The sequence below is a fragment of the Brachyistius frenatus genome, unplaced genomic scaffold (genome assembly GCF_029030835.1).
Source record: "Brachyistius frenatus isolate BFR_SWC_R1_liver_20210118 unplaced genomic scaffold, ASM2903083v1 Contig_16, whole genome shotgun sequence".
NCBI classification, from domain to species: domain Eukaryota; kingdom Metazoa; phylum Chordata; class Actinopteri; family Embiotocidae; genus Brachyistius; species Brachyistius frenatus.
The window spans coordinates 2,141,971-2,158,541 of record NW_027210615.1 but is presented as its reverse complement, the minus strand read 5'-3'; the positions used below and the strand labels follow the sequence as shown (position 1 = coordinate 2,158,541).

Here is a 16,571-nt window from a genome sequence, read left to right as displayed (position 1 = left end):
CATTTTTGCTTCTCTTCTCTCCTTTGGCAGCAGAAACAGATAATGACTGGTAACCCAACGAGAACTCAAGAGTCAGAAAGTTAATACAAATATCAAAACATCCAAATACTCAAAATTAGCCAATTAATTAGTTGTTAAGCATTTTGTATTCCATGCAATATAAAGGTTTTTCAGGATTCCACCTCCATACAAATAAATGGGTATAAATAAGGTGGAGTTCACAGCAACCTTTTTACACTTTCTCTTAAAAAAAACTGTCGCCCGTTGCCTTTTATTATTCACTATATGATTTGCATATTTGTATTGCTGCAGCTTTAACAAAAAGAGAAAGTCTTTAAGCAGCTGAGCAGCAGCAAATGGGAATTAATGAGCACTCAGCATGTATGTTGAATGTAAATATTTAAATTTAAATCTAGATTTTTTTTTTTTTAAGTTCTTTCTGCTTTCTGTAAAAAACGAAAGATCAATAAACCACACAAGTTGAGTTGGTGGATGAAGTTAATTCACTTTTCTCATCATCAGCTGTTATATGAAAAAAAAATCAGCAATAGTCTTGTGAGAAGAAATAATAGAAACACATTTCTGTGTTAAAAAGAAATAACTAAAACTCAGTGTGGCAAAAAGTTCATTTAAACCCATCAGAGGTGATTCGGAAGACAACAGAAGAGGAAGGGGGATGAAGAAAGGAGGAGGGGCGGAGAGAAGGCGATGGAGGGAAAACAGTGACAGGACAAGACAAGACGTTATAAAAAGGAGGAGGACAGGATGATAAAAAGGAAGAAGGGATGAGAAGAGGATCATCGGAGGAGGAAAAAGTGATCAAGATTAACGCGGGAACAGGTAATGAAGAGCAGATGGATGGGAGGGATGAAAATCAGTGAAGTCAAAAAGGAGGCAGGGAGGAAGGGATGAACGGAGGGAGGGACTTTTTTTTTTTAAAATGGGAGAATGAGTCTGAAGAGGAAGAAGAAAGTGAGAGGAAGAGGTTGAGGAGCGAGAAGAGAGGGATGGAGGAAGAGAAGGGATGGCTGAAAAGAGCGAGGGATGAGGAGAGGGAGGCCGTGACGGGGAGCCATTAATAATTTATGATAGCCTCAGCTTTTCAAAGCAGCCCAGCGGTCCCGCTCCCTGCTTTCCCCTGACGTTTAATTTGTCTGAAAATCAGCGAGCGTGGAGTCTGATTATCGTCTCCGTCTGCCAACGCCTCTGCCTCAATCTCTCTGACACTGAGGTGAGATCACAAGCTGTTTGGTACACACGTCAGACTGGAATCCTTTAGGTTGGAACAATCCTCGTCTGGAAGATCCAAACAGATGCAAAGAATCTCTGTGTAAAGCATCTTTAATCTCATCTGCATGAAATGAAATGCCCAACACAGGCAGAGATCTGCTGTGTTATTCCTTTCAGACGCCCGTCATATTGACAGGAAAAAGTGCAGGAAAGTGTCTTTGTCTGCGGTTTCTCACTTTTACATGCAATCTGATGTATTTTGACAGAGCAACACATTATTTTCCTCTTTCTACAATCACTAGTTTTTCTGTGTGAACCTAAACTATTAAAATAAATGTAAAAACGATCTTCACTCACATTTGAAACTTTCAATGGTAAATGTTTTTTTCCTATTCCCAACCCCTAACCCCCTGTCTATGTTTTTGGTGAATGACAGGAAACAATTATAGTTAAATAGTCATTATGAAGAGAAAGTATAGAAGATTGTATTCTATTAATCTATTAGAGTTTAATTATATTATTCTATTGGAGCTTAAAGAAGTCAAGCTATACAGTAGAGAGCACGGCAATATGAAAGGGACAAAAGTAAATAGGTTTTATAAGTTTTGTGGCTAACCTTTTGCACTCTGAGAGTAAAAGGAAAAAAGACACAAAAGATCTGAAGATATCAATTACAACTGATGAAAAGGACCACAGAAGAAACAAAAGAAATAATAAAACAGAATTGACTTCTTTTTCTTTGGTTACATGTAGCAGTGTGTGGAAGAAGTAAAATCAGACACAGGTGGAAACTCCAATACTGCCACCTTGTGGTGGTAATGTGTTACAGGAATGCAGGTCATTCCAGCCTAAGGTGTAAAGGGGAAATTATGATTTATAAATTAATTCAACTCAAATGACATGGCTTGAGTCATGTAAAAAGTCTGTGTTTTTATTGGGTCTGAAAGGCCAGTCATCTACCAGGCAGGGTGTGTCAAAGGATTTTTATAATTATAATATATATTATAATTATTATTATTTATTCTAAATTGCTATCAGTTGTGAAATAAAATGTTGTTCTTGATCTAGTGAAATATACTATTGAGTTGCATTATGGGAAAGGAAAGATTAATGTGATTTCGATATTAATCAGTAGAAACAAAAGAGGGACTTTTGATTTTCATCATTATTTTTTTCCTTTTTTTATGTTTGTCAACTTTCTGACATAACGTTATTCTGATTTGTGTTGTTTAGTTATAAGGAAAGATTAAAAGAGTCACCACACAAACCGGACAAACAGGAAGTCAAAGGCAACTAAATCTTCTGTGATATGGGACACTGTAGTGGAAGAATCTTCACCTGCAAAACTTTCATTATTTCAAGATTCATGATGATCAATTTTATCAATATGACATCACTTTTTAAAGAAACATCTACATATGTTGATACCTATACTATATTTCGGATTGAGGGTTTACATTTTTAGAATCATATGAATTGTAAAGTATATAGTTGGTGTTCTTGTCTGATGAATGGTGACTGTACCACCTGCAGATGTGGCTACAACCAGTCTGGTGAGATTAAGGGGCTTAGTTGTGTTCTTGATCTTGGAAGTAGTGGCTTGAAATATTTGTTAGTGCAACGTGCAACTTGCACAACAAATATCAATAATATTGTAATATATTTTTTGAGAGCTTTCAACCTCATCTCACATACTTCATCACTGGATATTAGTTCATATTTCCATATGCAGCATGTATTTTTTTTCCGACCTGGTTTCTTTTTTGTAAAGGTCTTCAGAGACTTTTATTCTATAAATCATAACATATATTTGAAAACGTAAAATGTCTTTGTAAATGCTGCTATGGAAATGGTTCCTGAACTTGCCCTGTGTGTGGTTGATGACACTGTGAACACACACCTGAGACCTCCTCTCCACCTGACGACGGCCCAGTTCAGACACATTTTACCTTATGAAACAAAAAATATACAGTAAAGTATGCAGTAAAAAAGTGTTGCATCATATTCATTACAAACATATTTTTGGGTATAATTTGTCTTGAATGATTACAACCCATTGACGCACATATTATACATTAATATACTGTATATGTTAGTCTATTACATGTATGCAGAAGCTGAGGTACACCTTTTATTAAGTCACTGAAAAGTAAAGTATTATCACGTACTGTATGGCTGAAGACTCTGTTCATATTTACAAAATAAAGGAAATGTTCTGCATCTATCAATGAATATAAACAGCTTCCGTGAACTTCAGTTTTTCTTTAGATATAAAAATGTAATAAAAGAAAAAAAAGAATCTTACTATTTTTAAATGTTAAGTTTTAAAAATAATCATGTGTGTTTATTTGCATTAAAGAGGTTAAAGATGTTGTTTTATGTTTAATCTTACAGGTTGATGGACTATTCGGTGTCATGCAGTCGTAACAGACACCGTGTGGTAGCTCCTTGAAACAATGTTGGGGCTGTTGCTGTATGAAAAAGTGGCCATCAGCAGTTTGGTGCCGGGTGAAGTGGCCATGATGGACACTGTCTTCTCTATTTTCTCGCCTGGCTGCAAAAGAACCATCCTGGGAGACAGAAAAGAGAAACTTCATCTTTGGACATTTCCGCCTTCACAAATATATGTTATGTCCAGAGCACAGAAACAGTCCACAGACCTTGTGTTTTTGAACAATAGGAGGAAATAATAGTGGACACTAAATATGGGGGAAATTGGTGGGGGATTAACTGTCTCACAGCACAAAATGTTCATAATATATCTGTGTGTGGGGAAGTAATGGATGTTGATTAATACCACCGATTATTCAAGGAGTCCTTTCCAGGTACAGTGACATTTTTAGGATCCCAGAAGTCTCTTTCTGCTCTTTCTCAGTGCCAAAGCAGTTTTGGTGACGATGATGTATCACCTCTTAACTAGATATTTCTGCTGACTCTCTTCTCTAGCATATCCTCTCCAGGGTGAAACTTTTACTTCATTGTCTGTGCAAATAAAAAGCCACCGTGGTTCCATGGCATCAGAATAACAAAAGGTGCCATACTTTAGTAGGTAAAGTAAGGTCCATAAAAGAGACAAGAGGAAATGGGAGAGGAGGTTTAAGTCTGTATGTCTTTCACAGTGAAGTATGTTTGTGTGATACAGACAAAAATTCTAGAAAAAAAAAAAAAATTGGGTTTAATAAAGAATGGTGTTTTTGGTCCATTAGAGCGAACTTTAATAGTGATTAGCACTGAACCAAGTTGCAACCCACTGTGACGTAACACAATGGTTTGTAAGCAAGCGCTTTGAAGCTTTGCATCTGGCATTTTGGCCCTCGCCATTGTGTTTTTTTGAGCTAGAAGTGACCATATTTGAACATGCTCAGGAGAAACAAGGGGTGGATCTCACTTAGACCTGAGGACACTATGCCCACCTACCCATACAGGAAACCTGACTGACACACACTCAAACATACCTTTTTTTGATGCCCAATATATAATTTGCTATGGATTTATTTTCAGAAGGACCACCGGAACACTGTTCAGAAGGAGTGAATTTAGTGACTGACACCATAATGACTTGTGGAAAAAAATATTGACTTCACTTCTTGGACCCAGAGACTACCTCCACTTGCACTGAACAAAACAGCAAGTGTAGCGTAGCATAAAGAAAATCGATAAACTGCTGAGGTTGACCATTGAGGCTGGTCAACACAGACAAGCTTGTCTAAATCAGTAATAAAAACTTTATCACCTTTCAGACCAAAACAAATTATAACATTTACAAGGGAAAAAAAAAACATAACATTGGTTAACTTTTGCGCAACTGAATTTGAAGAATGTTTTGCAGCGTCCATTTGTTCTCTACACTGTGTGATGCAAAGACATTCCTTCTTGAGGTCAAACAGATCCTGAAGGGATGCCCAGAGGTCTACTGTAGACTAAAGGAACTAATTATGGTTTAGTAATACATTTTAGAAAATGGAGACGGTATGCAGACGCTGTTTTGAAAAAATACAGTTCAAAGAGTATTTCACATTTTTCTCTTTTCTTATAACCTTTGAGCAACGTGCTTTACCAATAAAGACATGTTAAACCTGAATTTAGATTAATGAAAAGAAGGGGATCACGGCATAAATATAACAGTAAATGAATCTCCTTAGGCCGATACTGCTTTAACCAACCCACAAAGTTAGATAACAGCATTCGAATGTTGCAACCTTTTGTTCCTGCTGTTGCAAAAAAAATACCTTGACAGCATTCCCAGACCGCATTCCTCAGACACATAAATCACAAACTATATTTTCTTCTCAACTGAAACATGAAAGAAAAACATAGGAATGTGGACCTGGAATGTGAACACAGGCAAGCTTTTGTCTTCTATTTTTTTTTACAGCACCTCTGTTGTTCCATTGAGCCGATGCAGATAAAAAAAAAACTGAAATATCACTTGAGAATGAATATTTGATGTCTTTCCTTAAAGAGACTTACCTGGCCTCCTGTTTTCCCTGTAACAAGCCAGATCCCACCACAGTCAGCAGAGCTCCAGTCAGAGTTTTGCTTAACTGGTTGGTGAAGGACACCTGGACTGTGTACTCCTTCTTCATCTGGATGTTGTACCCTCCTTCAATCTGCAGAGCAGCAATCACACAATCAAACACTGGATCACAAAATCATGTGTTCACTTAATCAAGAGCTCTGCTGCTTTAAACTAACAACTTTGTCCACACTGGGCTGAATGGTTGTCAAACAGCATGGCATGAACAAATAGAAAACAACAAAAAAAGATCTGTATTTTAAGGTACCAAGTGGTAAACCTTGTTGCTTTTACTAAATAAATCAAAGTAGGAAAAATATATTGTTTTTAAGCAGCAAAGGAAACTTAGATAAGAATTGAAGGTTGAAGCTTATAATGTTTACAGCAGATTTTACTGGAACCAACCATTGGTATTCTTAAGAGGTTATATGTGATTTTTCACCTAAAGTTTTTTGAATAAAGTGTCATCTTTTATATTTACTTTTTGCTATTCTTGACTATATTCAAATAGTGCAGTGCTGAGTAACAGGAAATGTGGTAAGAGAGCAGAGGATTATGACAGAATTATGGGGCTGGGAGATGCATAAACAATTATCATAACATAAAACGCGGTATAAGATAGCAGAGGAATGACATGCAGAGAATTCAGATTGAACCACGACTCACTGTTAACATTTATGCTCATGTGGTACGAGTCCTAAGCACTCGGCTGTCAGATTTCCCCAGAGATGTTGTAATTTATGGCATAACAGAGGAAATATTGTTTAATGGCAGCTTTTTGTGACTACAAAACATTATATTGGGTGTTTTACATGGAAGTTACTTTTTATTTTTTTAAATGTTGGTGTAGCTATATGCAGATGACTCAACTCTGGTCTGTGCTTCAGCAACATTAGTAAAACTGATAGAATCTACATGTTGAGTTGCATACCGTTAAATAAGGGGTGAGAATGAACAAATCAATACTTGAACTAAATGTATTGCCTTTGGTAGTAGACTAAGAGATCCATCCATCCATCCAATCAAAAACAATCGTAAACCCCTGTGTTTCCGTGGTTGGGGCTGTCGCAAGCATTGGAAGCCTTCGTCCCCTTAAGCGCAGACCGATTCGGGATGCTTTGACAGGATTACGAGGCTATGAGATACATAAACAATTATCATAACGTTAAATGTGGAGGCTTAATTTGAATGTGTGGATCCGAGGGAGACCGGTGGTCACTTTGTGGAAGCTAATGGAGATATAAATTGAGAAGGAAGCATATGTTTTTGGTGAGCTCATGGCCTTGACCCTGTAAGACCTTCACCCTAACACCAGTACAACATCAATGCAATATAATGTAATGCTCAGTACACAATGATACAAGTGAAAACATACTGCTAATTTGGGAAACAAATAGATTATTGATAAAGGTCAATGACCTTTTGAATGTGATTGTTACATATTTGTTTGACATTTGAAATAAAAGAGTACTTATCATGCAACACACAGTGATTACTAATTAAAACCCATTATTTTGACATTTTCCCACACTGATTTCCATAAAAAAAAAAAAAAAAAAAACATTGGCGGAAAACCAAGATAGAAAAGGTTATTCTCAGATTATATACACATAATGCTTTGAAATGGACAAAAGACTTGATAAGCAACTCTAATTGTGTTTTCAGTCTACATCATATCTGTATTATGTTGCAGTAGATTCACTTTTCTTTTAAGCTGAATAACCTGGTGATGAAATGCTCAAGTGATGATAGTCGCTAATTACTTATTGTGTACTGACATCATTAAGGCTAAAGCAGATTTGGTATTCGCTGGACTGCAGAGATCAATGTATGGTACAGCCTCTAACCATTTTTTGCTTATCATCCATCTAAAGTCAGGACTCAACAAAGGGAGCAAAGTTTGTTTTTCTGCTCAAAAGAAAATGTGTTTGTGCTCACTACATTTTCAACTTCAATGCCAAAGTATTGACAGCTGACTTACATCACGATATAATTTAGTCTCTGTGTTAAATAACTCGATTTAGGTCACCAAACTATGATGCACACATGAAGGGAGAGGAGAGCTTGATGTGTTTGATGCTCCTCTGATGTGATGTCTGTCTGTGCTCTTCATCAAAATAGCTTGATCTTGTCATATTCAACTGACAACCATGAAACAGATCAAAGTGAGGAAGATGAAGAAGAAAAAGAAAGGAAGACAACGGTTCATAATTAATTCATATGACTGGGAGGCTGGGTGCTGCTGTACCTCTATGGTTATCGGTGGTGGGCTTATGCTGAACTCTTGTGCAGCCAGGACTCTTTCTTTGGTCCTCACATCCTTTATCACCACTGCCACATTTACAATATCATCACCTGCCAAGACGGACTCATACTCCGAGTGAGGGATGGTGTGGTGGAGCGTCAACACTGCAGAGCATGGAGAGGAAGTGGAAAAATCAACAGAGAAACAAAGCAAATCACACAGAAGGTGCATAAAACAATAATATGAATGTAAGATAGCCAACAGGTTAATTAGTACTAAAAATCAAGCTGCACCAAATTACATTAACTCTATATGTGAATGATGAATTCCCGTGTATTCAGTCACCTTCAAACGGTTGTATGTGCACTTCTTTGTGTATTTTCCAGAAGCTCTCCTGTGGGTTGCTGTCGTAATCTTTCAGCTGAGCGTTGATGTGCTCCATCAGGACCCGGGGGCTGCTGCACTGGTTTATAACCGTAACAAACATGCGGATGCTCTCACCCAGTGACAGCACCCCTTCTATATTCAGGGACATCTCCAAACCGGGCGACACTCCTCCTGGTGATGGAGTGTAGGCTGTTTCAGCTGAAAGATGTGTTACAGTTTAAGCTCTTTAACACATTGATGCTTAATCAAACACTATAAGGTCAAAAGTGTGTGGAAAGCCCCCTCCAATTAGTGGGTTCAGCTACCTTAAGACCCAATTTTACCAGCGTACACAAAAAGTATTATAATCAGATTTTCTTTGTAAACTAAAAAATTGGTTGTAAATTTCACAAGGTAATACGTTATCAATAATATAACCAATTAATTGCTTAATAAGTAGGGCTAGCTATTATATCTTTATTATGTCTTACTTTCAGTCATGTTGGATGCTCCGCTGAGGAATGGTCAGGGTTTACGTTTGTTTGTCTGGGTTACGGAAAAACTACCAGCCCGATTTTCATGAAATTTGGTGCAAGGGTGTAGTATGTGCCAAGCAGGAACCCGTCAATCACATTTAGGACGGATCCACGAATTATCTTCACTCTCATTAACATTACGTTATGTTAACATTATTAAGTGCCATAATCTTGATATCCAGTAGATGGCAGTAAAGTTAAATCATGACAAAACATAGGCCATGACTCCATGTCACTACACATCCACAGGTACCAGTGAACCTCTGAGATGCACATGTATCTGCTCAAACTCAATACAGCAAGCAGTTGTTACAGAGAACTCGTGGACTGTGGTTTCATAGAGGAGAACCAGAATCCGTACAACAGCTGAGATGTGAAGCTTCATTAAGGTACAAGTTTATTTGAAATCAATGTAATAGTTTTTGGAGATATAGCTGGACATATGTCGTGGTTGCAGTTGTAGAAAAGCAACAGGATTATATCAAAATGGCCAAATTCCAGTTCATCAGTTTTATAAGGAACAAAAATCTGGAATAAATATCCAAAACTTCAATTCACATGCTTACCAGAATGAAGTTTTGATAGTTGTTTTAGTAGGGAGTAGTGGATGAAGGGTTTTAGAAACAGCAATGAATATACGGTCTAAAAAAAACACTTTCATCAAATGTTTCTTACTATCGCTGAGCATATCACTAATTATTTTCCCCTTGTGGGATTAATAAAGTATCTATCTATCTATCTATCTATCTATCTATCTATCTATCTATCTATCTATCTATCTATCTATCTATCTATCTATCTATCTATCTATCTATCTATCTATCTATCTATCTATCTATCTGTCTATCTGTCTGTCTGTCTGTCTGTCTATCTATCTATCTATCTGTCTATTTATCTATCTATCTATCTATTAAGGTTTTTAGAAGATATGTTGCCAGTGGGAACTGAAACTTTAACCTGTACAGAATTAGTCACCTAATTATAAATAAATAAACACCTCAATGTAGCTAGTATGTGAACATGAAGCCAAAATAGTGTCTTAACACGGGTCTGATAGTATGTATGAAAGCTTACCTGCTCCACCATCTGGTGTACTGGACATTAAAGCAGAGGATGAGGTCAACATATCCGCTGTAAAAGTATATGATATTTTGCAAGATAAAGAAACACAATCAGATGAAAATAGCAAAAGATCAACAGATCATCATAAAGCAGCATTTTTTTTGGCAACATAATATAAAGATGGAATACGAGTTCACTCATAGAAATGGCAAGCAAATTTATTTTTTCCATTACATACACCACATGGACATGTTAACAGGGCTCCAAAGTTGATTTTCACTAGAGGGGGTCATTAACCAACCTACTGCCTCAACAGTTCTGTGATTCTCTTTTTGTAATCTGCACATAAAGTTGCAAAACAACTTTCCAATACTTGTGTTTGTATGAGAAAAAGGAGACGTTAAAGTGCTGGTGCTTTGTTAAGATGATTTGTTACCCAAACACTGTCCACTCCTTGCTTTGCTTCTTACAGTGCCCGCTTGTTTCCTCCCTGAAATAGGAAAGAACATCATCACGCATATGGAGAACAAAGACAGAATAGCATCCGTCTTTTACTGTCTCTAAAAACTGTATTTGAATAACACTCACTTTCTTATTAAATAAAGATACACTACACTGAACCTGAAGATCTCTCACTTTTCTTGCCCTTATAAGTCTGCGTCAGATTCTCTGGTCTGTCTGAGCCGACGCTCTTGGTGTAGATCAGTTGCCCCACACACTCATTGTCCACCGTCCTCCCCACCACCAGGCCATCGCGCACAATCAGCCGGATGACGTCAGCATCAACACAGGCGTAGACGAAGGAGGAGTCATACGGGGCGCCAAGGCAGCGTCGCTGGATGGCAGCTACCGGGCACGGGCCACAGCAGAATGTCCCTGACCAGAATATTGTGTTTATTGTCACATACTAATCATTGATCATTAACAAATCAGTCCCGTGATCCATTATTTCCCACAAAGGGACATTTACTCAAGCAGACAACTCTTATGTGACATCTGGTTTTAATCATGGTACATTTAGTAAAGTTGGTGTTTCTGTCTAAATCTTTAGGTGCTTTATTAAAAAAGTACAGAAAATTACTGAATCCAAGTGAGGAACAGCATCATATCGAGGCCCACCTTTGGGCGGGGACTCACCTGCACTCTTCTCCTGAGGTGTTGGGTCCACGACCTGCCAGCCGTCAAACCCTACACCGAGGTCTGGTCTCCTCATCCAGCACTCCACCCACACGTGGAAGTTCCTGCAAGAGTACACACGAGTACAAACACTTAGACACACTTTATGGATGCATTTGCATGGATAAATGAGCAAGCAAAGATTTATAATAACACATAAACACATGTTGACACTGACTAACAGCAATGTAAGCAATGTAAGCAATAAAATGGTCATTACGTGAATGCTAAATTATACTAAATCAACATCATGAATAAACTGTCAGATCAATATTTAAGCAATCAAAACACAAACTAGTATCTTTGTTGTTTGAGAGCAAGTGACACCAACCAAATGCTGTCTTTTGACAGGCCGATCTTCTCCCCTGTGCTCGTGTAATACTCTTCAATTTTCACGCTGCCATCGGTGTCGTGGGCTGCGTTAAAAACTGTCACCACCCTGGAGGGAATCCCCAGAACTCTCATCACTGAGGGAAAAAAAACACATCAGGCTTTAATATCACTTACAAAACATATTTTCTCTCTCTTACGGAATGTGGCCATGCAGGTGGCTTTGGTTTGTTACTATTTACCACAGAAGTCATGACATCAAGGTCGACCTGCAGAGAACTGTGAGAGTTGAGTGGGAAAATAAGTAGGAAAACATACTTGTTATTTAAGTGAATATTTAACTACTTAAATGAAAGAAAATATGTAATAATCCCATCCCAGTATGAACTAAACCATCTCTTTCAGTTACACATTTGCAGCTTCCAACCCCAAGCTGAAATAACCCAGATCAGGGTTTTCCTCCTGGTGATGTAGGCTTTAAAAAGCTCCTCCAGTGCCTCAGAAGACATTATACATCACTCTGCAAAGACTGAGTTTATGACTTGTAACTAGCGTTCATCATCCCTTAACTTCCATATTGTAATTACTAAGTAATAACTACCTGGGAATTATTCTGAAATATTTGGAGTTTGTATTCAGTGACACAAAACTGCTTTGAAGCCCACAAAATATGGATCTTCACTGTAAACTGTAGACCACTGTAAGGTATTATAAAAACCCAAATTTAACAGACACAATGTTATATTGCAAATCCACCGTATTTTAATCCTCACATGACCAACTTTGAAGTCTAACAGCTTTAATGATGATATGATGATGTGTCTCTACCATCAGTCCCATATAATCCCATTCAAGAGCTCCCATTAAAGCACCCGTGTGTAGGATTTAGTCAAGCAGTGAGGGTGCAGATTTTAATCAACTGAACACCCCTCACATCACTCAGTTCCCAGCACGTAAGAGAATCAGTGGCCGCGCCACAAACAAAAAACACAACAACCTTCTAGGCTACTGTAGAGACATGGTGGTGCAACATGGCGACATCGCTCCCTACGTAGATACGAAGAGCTCATTCTAAGTTAACGAAAACACAATGATTCTTCGTTTCATGTTATTATACACTAATGAAAACATAATTATGAATATTATATTCCATCTCAGCCAGTATATCACACAAAATCCAACGCAGTGGTCCTTTAAATGTTAATGTCCCTAATGTCTTAAGCTTAACTTAACACACAGCATGGAAATTACAGTGGTTTATATTACTGCATGTATTCGTGTTTGATCCCAGTTGAAAGTAAACTGCAGTTTCGAGGACAGCTTTGTTGCTGCTTGTTATAGATTCTCAAAGTGTCCGGAGCTCTGCTGAATGCCGGAAGAATGAAAATCATTCTCACAAAGTCACTGAAAAATCCCTCATAAGTGCTAAAATAGGTAGAGCTCAGGTGACTGTGAAGACCATAGCTCAACTAGTTCATACCCGTGTCATTCTCATGCCCTGTCTGGACTCTTCTCCACTTCTTTGGGTCCTAAATACGTTTTTTTGTAAGCAAACTAATAATGAATGTTGCTGTCTTTAATAATGAGCTACGAAATGAAAGCAATAAATGATGAAATTCAATGCAAGTTTCACTACTGTCGTGTAAAACAAGTAAAAATGTATTTAGCTTAACCTCTCCGGAACCTCAAACTCAAACCTTTGATGACTTTCTGACTACAAATACTACTGGACTGTATACACCTATTAAAACTCAATGAGATCCACAGGGCAACTCTTTTGCCCTGGAGATAACTCCATAAATGTTGCAGCTGATTTGATCATAAACACACTCTTGCATCCCAGTGATTCAAAGTACCTGTGCAGAGGACGGACGCAAAGACCCAGCACTGTCCGTAGCGCACGGGGCTGCAGTTGGACGACACCCAGCGGTGAAGGATGTCAGCGCTGCCGCTCCAGTCGGTCGGCCTGACACCAGCTTTGTAGCCGCCCTGCCACTTTCCCTCTATGACACCCAGGTCGTCATTACAGTTCACCTTGGACAGGAGGAGACACATTACTGACCTCACTCTCTTTCATCAATGTTGTAACTGCAGAGAAAATTGCTTGTTGATAAATTCCAGTCATTTTATTTATAATATTAGTAACCGATTTTGGCGTAACAGGGCACGCATGTGCCCATCCAGCATGCATACAGAGTTTATTCGTGTTGTCTCTCACCATAGCACAGACCACCCTGCTGAGGTAGACGGGGTCTGCTCTTAAAACGTAGTCTCTGTGTGTGTCGTCGAGGTGCTGAGGGCTGACCTGCAGCAGCTTCAGACAAGCTTCGAGGACTCCAGGTTCATACTGCGCACACAGAAACCCAAATGTAGCTGTACTGCTTTGTTACCTGCATGAAATGCTGTGACGATCCATTCACAGTAGCTGTATGTTGTTGACCGTCACATACCTGACCAAAAGACCAGGGCCGCTTACTAACGTTCAGTTGCGTGCCCATGTAAACCAGCCCATAATCACTCTTGAGGTACTCCTTTATGTGGACATCCAGCGGCATGTAGACTGGATCATCTGGAGAGCGACGACAGAACTGTGAAATGCCATCTCGGACTAGACAGAAGCAAAGACTGTGGACGATAACAGTTACAAGGACCCGCCTTTCAGCCAAGGGTTGCAGAGCAGCACGAATGCTCCCACTGTGTAGCTCATCCTGTGCCCTCCGGTGTTTATGTGGACCAGGAGCTGATACAGAGCCACGGAGGAGTGAACAGGGGAGCAGATGTGGATGGTGACTGACTGAGGACGCATGTCCCCGGGGTAGATCGTGGCAGACCAGCCGTGGGGGTGGGACCAGTTCTCAGAGAACTGGACAGGGATCCTCTCTGACAGGCTGCCTTTACAGGGAAATAAATAGCCGCCAGTTTACTTGAGGTGAGACTATGAGACAATCTGAATTCATGAGGAATAGAAAGTGAGAGTATGTGATTGAATAAGGGTACGTTGTACTGCTTCTGAATGTAACTTTTATCATTTAAAAGCATACGACTGCGTTATTTTTTTTTCCTTTAATACCTAAACAAACCTCCAGCACCAGACTCTCAGTGCGAGGACTCCACGGCCGGCTGTGGAAAAGCAGAGTGAGTTTGAACGGTTTCCCTCGTCGGACCACCAGGTGGTTTTGGCTGAGCCCCTGGGTCTCATGGGAAATGCGGTTTTCATAAGCCTCAAAGTTGATGAACTTTAGTCGGCAGTGGCCGTTGACAGTGCCTGGAACGAAAACACATTATTAATAACATATGAATGTGGAGACAATAGGAAATAGTCTGCATGACAATGATCTATCAAAACAAAGGAAAAAGAAGAAGGGAGCTTTGGGAGATAAAGATCAAAGAGACATTTGATGTCATTGTGACAACACACTGTTGATAGTATCATGAGATTTCTGGCTACTGCTGAGAAACAAAAAAATACAAAACTATACAATATTTAAAGAAGACAAAATCTATTCTGAACTGAAAGATACCGAGTTCTTTTCACATTACGTGTTGAGAAACCACACTGACTCCGTCACATTCCTTTACTTGACCATCCTCACATTCTGTCAGGCAGATTCTTCAGTACGATATCCTGGTAATGTTTAGACGCTCTTTTGAATAGTATTTAAATGAAATGAAATAAATGAAAAAATACTTGATGTGATTCATCTGATGTGGCAGAGGCTAATAAAACATTGTGAGGTGTTTTGCCAAGTTTATGTAAAACCAAAAGAAATTACATCAGGACTACCAAACACAAATAAACTTTAACGTAACTCAAAAGCAAACGTGCACCTTCCTACGGAGATGCTTGAAGTTGAGTTTGATTTTCAGAGTGTACTTACCACCGATGTATGTTACCTCCTGCATGTGGCCCATTGTCTGACAGTAGACGCTGCAAGTGACTGAAAGAATGACAAGCATGCTCCACCTTCCTACTGATAAACATCTCACGTCCACCCTTTTCCAGTCATCATCCATCCACCATTGTGTGTGTGTGTGTGTTTTTAATCTTCTGCTCATACTTGTATATAGGAGTAAACCAAGTACGTGTGATCAATACTTTTTAACAATGATTAAACCAAAGGGCTGCAGCTTGGGGAGTAGCAGCAGGGTAGCGATGGACTTTAACCACACAGGGTATAATAAAACAAATTTGTTAAAAAATTTTTTTTTTTAAAAGCATTATTGCTATTAACCAATTGGCACAATGAGCCGGAGGCAAATATAAGTAATTGTCACAGGACATTAATAAAAAATAAAAAAAAAGACTCACTTTGACATGTCAGAGGCTTGAGCTCTGCAGCATTTTATGTTCTGTATTATTAACTGGGTTTCTCTGCTGTTTGTGCCGTTTTGAGTGTAGAGCTCCCTCTAGCAGCAAACTTTGGTGCTTTACTATTGATACACAATCCTCCTGCAAGATTAGTTCCCGATCAGACGACTGTTTTTTTTCTCATCATTTCTGTCGGCGGGCAATTCCACACTTTCCTAATGGAAACAATGATTTGACATTTTAAATCAAAATAGTGTGTATTTCCCCAACACAAATCCCAGAAGTGAGAAATAAACCCTGACGGACAAACTAATGTCAAACAGCAGTCAATCAGTCACATTTTCTCCAGTAAAATGCCTCCTTATTTTGAGATTGTATTGACAGATGAGTAACGGACACGTTTCCACACAAACGTGCGCATGTGACAGAAACACCACGTTCACTTATTTCTCTAATTCATTGTTGCAAGTGGATAAGGGAGTGACAATTGGTGACGACTTCCCTTTACTTGTGGCCACCAGCAGAACATTTTCAGGATGAAGGGCTCCCTCTAGCTGCACACTTGAGATTGCATTTGCTTGAATCGGTTGAGCACAGTTGGAATGAGAGCTCCAGATCTCTGACCACATTTTGAAGTCTGAGGCCTTCTTTTGTCTAAAAATGATCATTTCCTCAAAATACAAGTAGTTTTGGATTTGTGGTGTTTCAAGTACACCGTATAAGAATTTAACAGCACAGGTCTCTGGTGGCTCCCGTGCAAATGACACCGAATGTGATGACGAAGTGGAAGAATCACATTTT

The 16,571-nt window shown here is 38.9% G+C and overlaps 1 protein-coding gene across 1 annotated transcript; it reads right to left on the bottom strand.

Annotated features, from left to right (window-relative positions):
• Positions 1 to 3,315: 3,315 nt before the first annotated feature.
• On the bottom strand, positions 3,316 to 15,373 carry LOC138618404 (protein-glutamine gamma-glutamyltransferase 5-like). Its single transcript, XM_069694141.1, has 15 exons — positions 15,340 to 15,373; positions 14,532 to 14,726; positions 14,117 to 14,353; positions 13,912 to 14,030; positions 13,680 to 13,808; positions 13,318 to 13,495; positions 11,463 to 11,598; positions 11,093 to 11,196; positions 10,592 to 10,831; positions 10,392 to 10,445; positions 9,968 to 10,024; positions 8,337 to 8,576; positions 7,995 to 8,155; positions 5,701 to 5,840; positions 3,316 to 3,800 (listed from the first exon to the last, which is right to left on the bottom strand). Exons 1-15 carry the CDS (start codon positions 15,371 to 15,373, stop codon positions 3,644 to 3,646), a joined length of 2,181 nt encoding a protein of 726 aa, XP_069550242.1. The 3' UTR covers positions 3,316 to 3,643.
• Between the last annotated feature and the right edge of the window lie 1,198 nt (positions 15,374 to 16,571).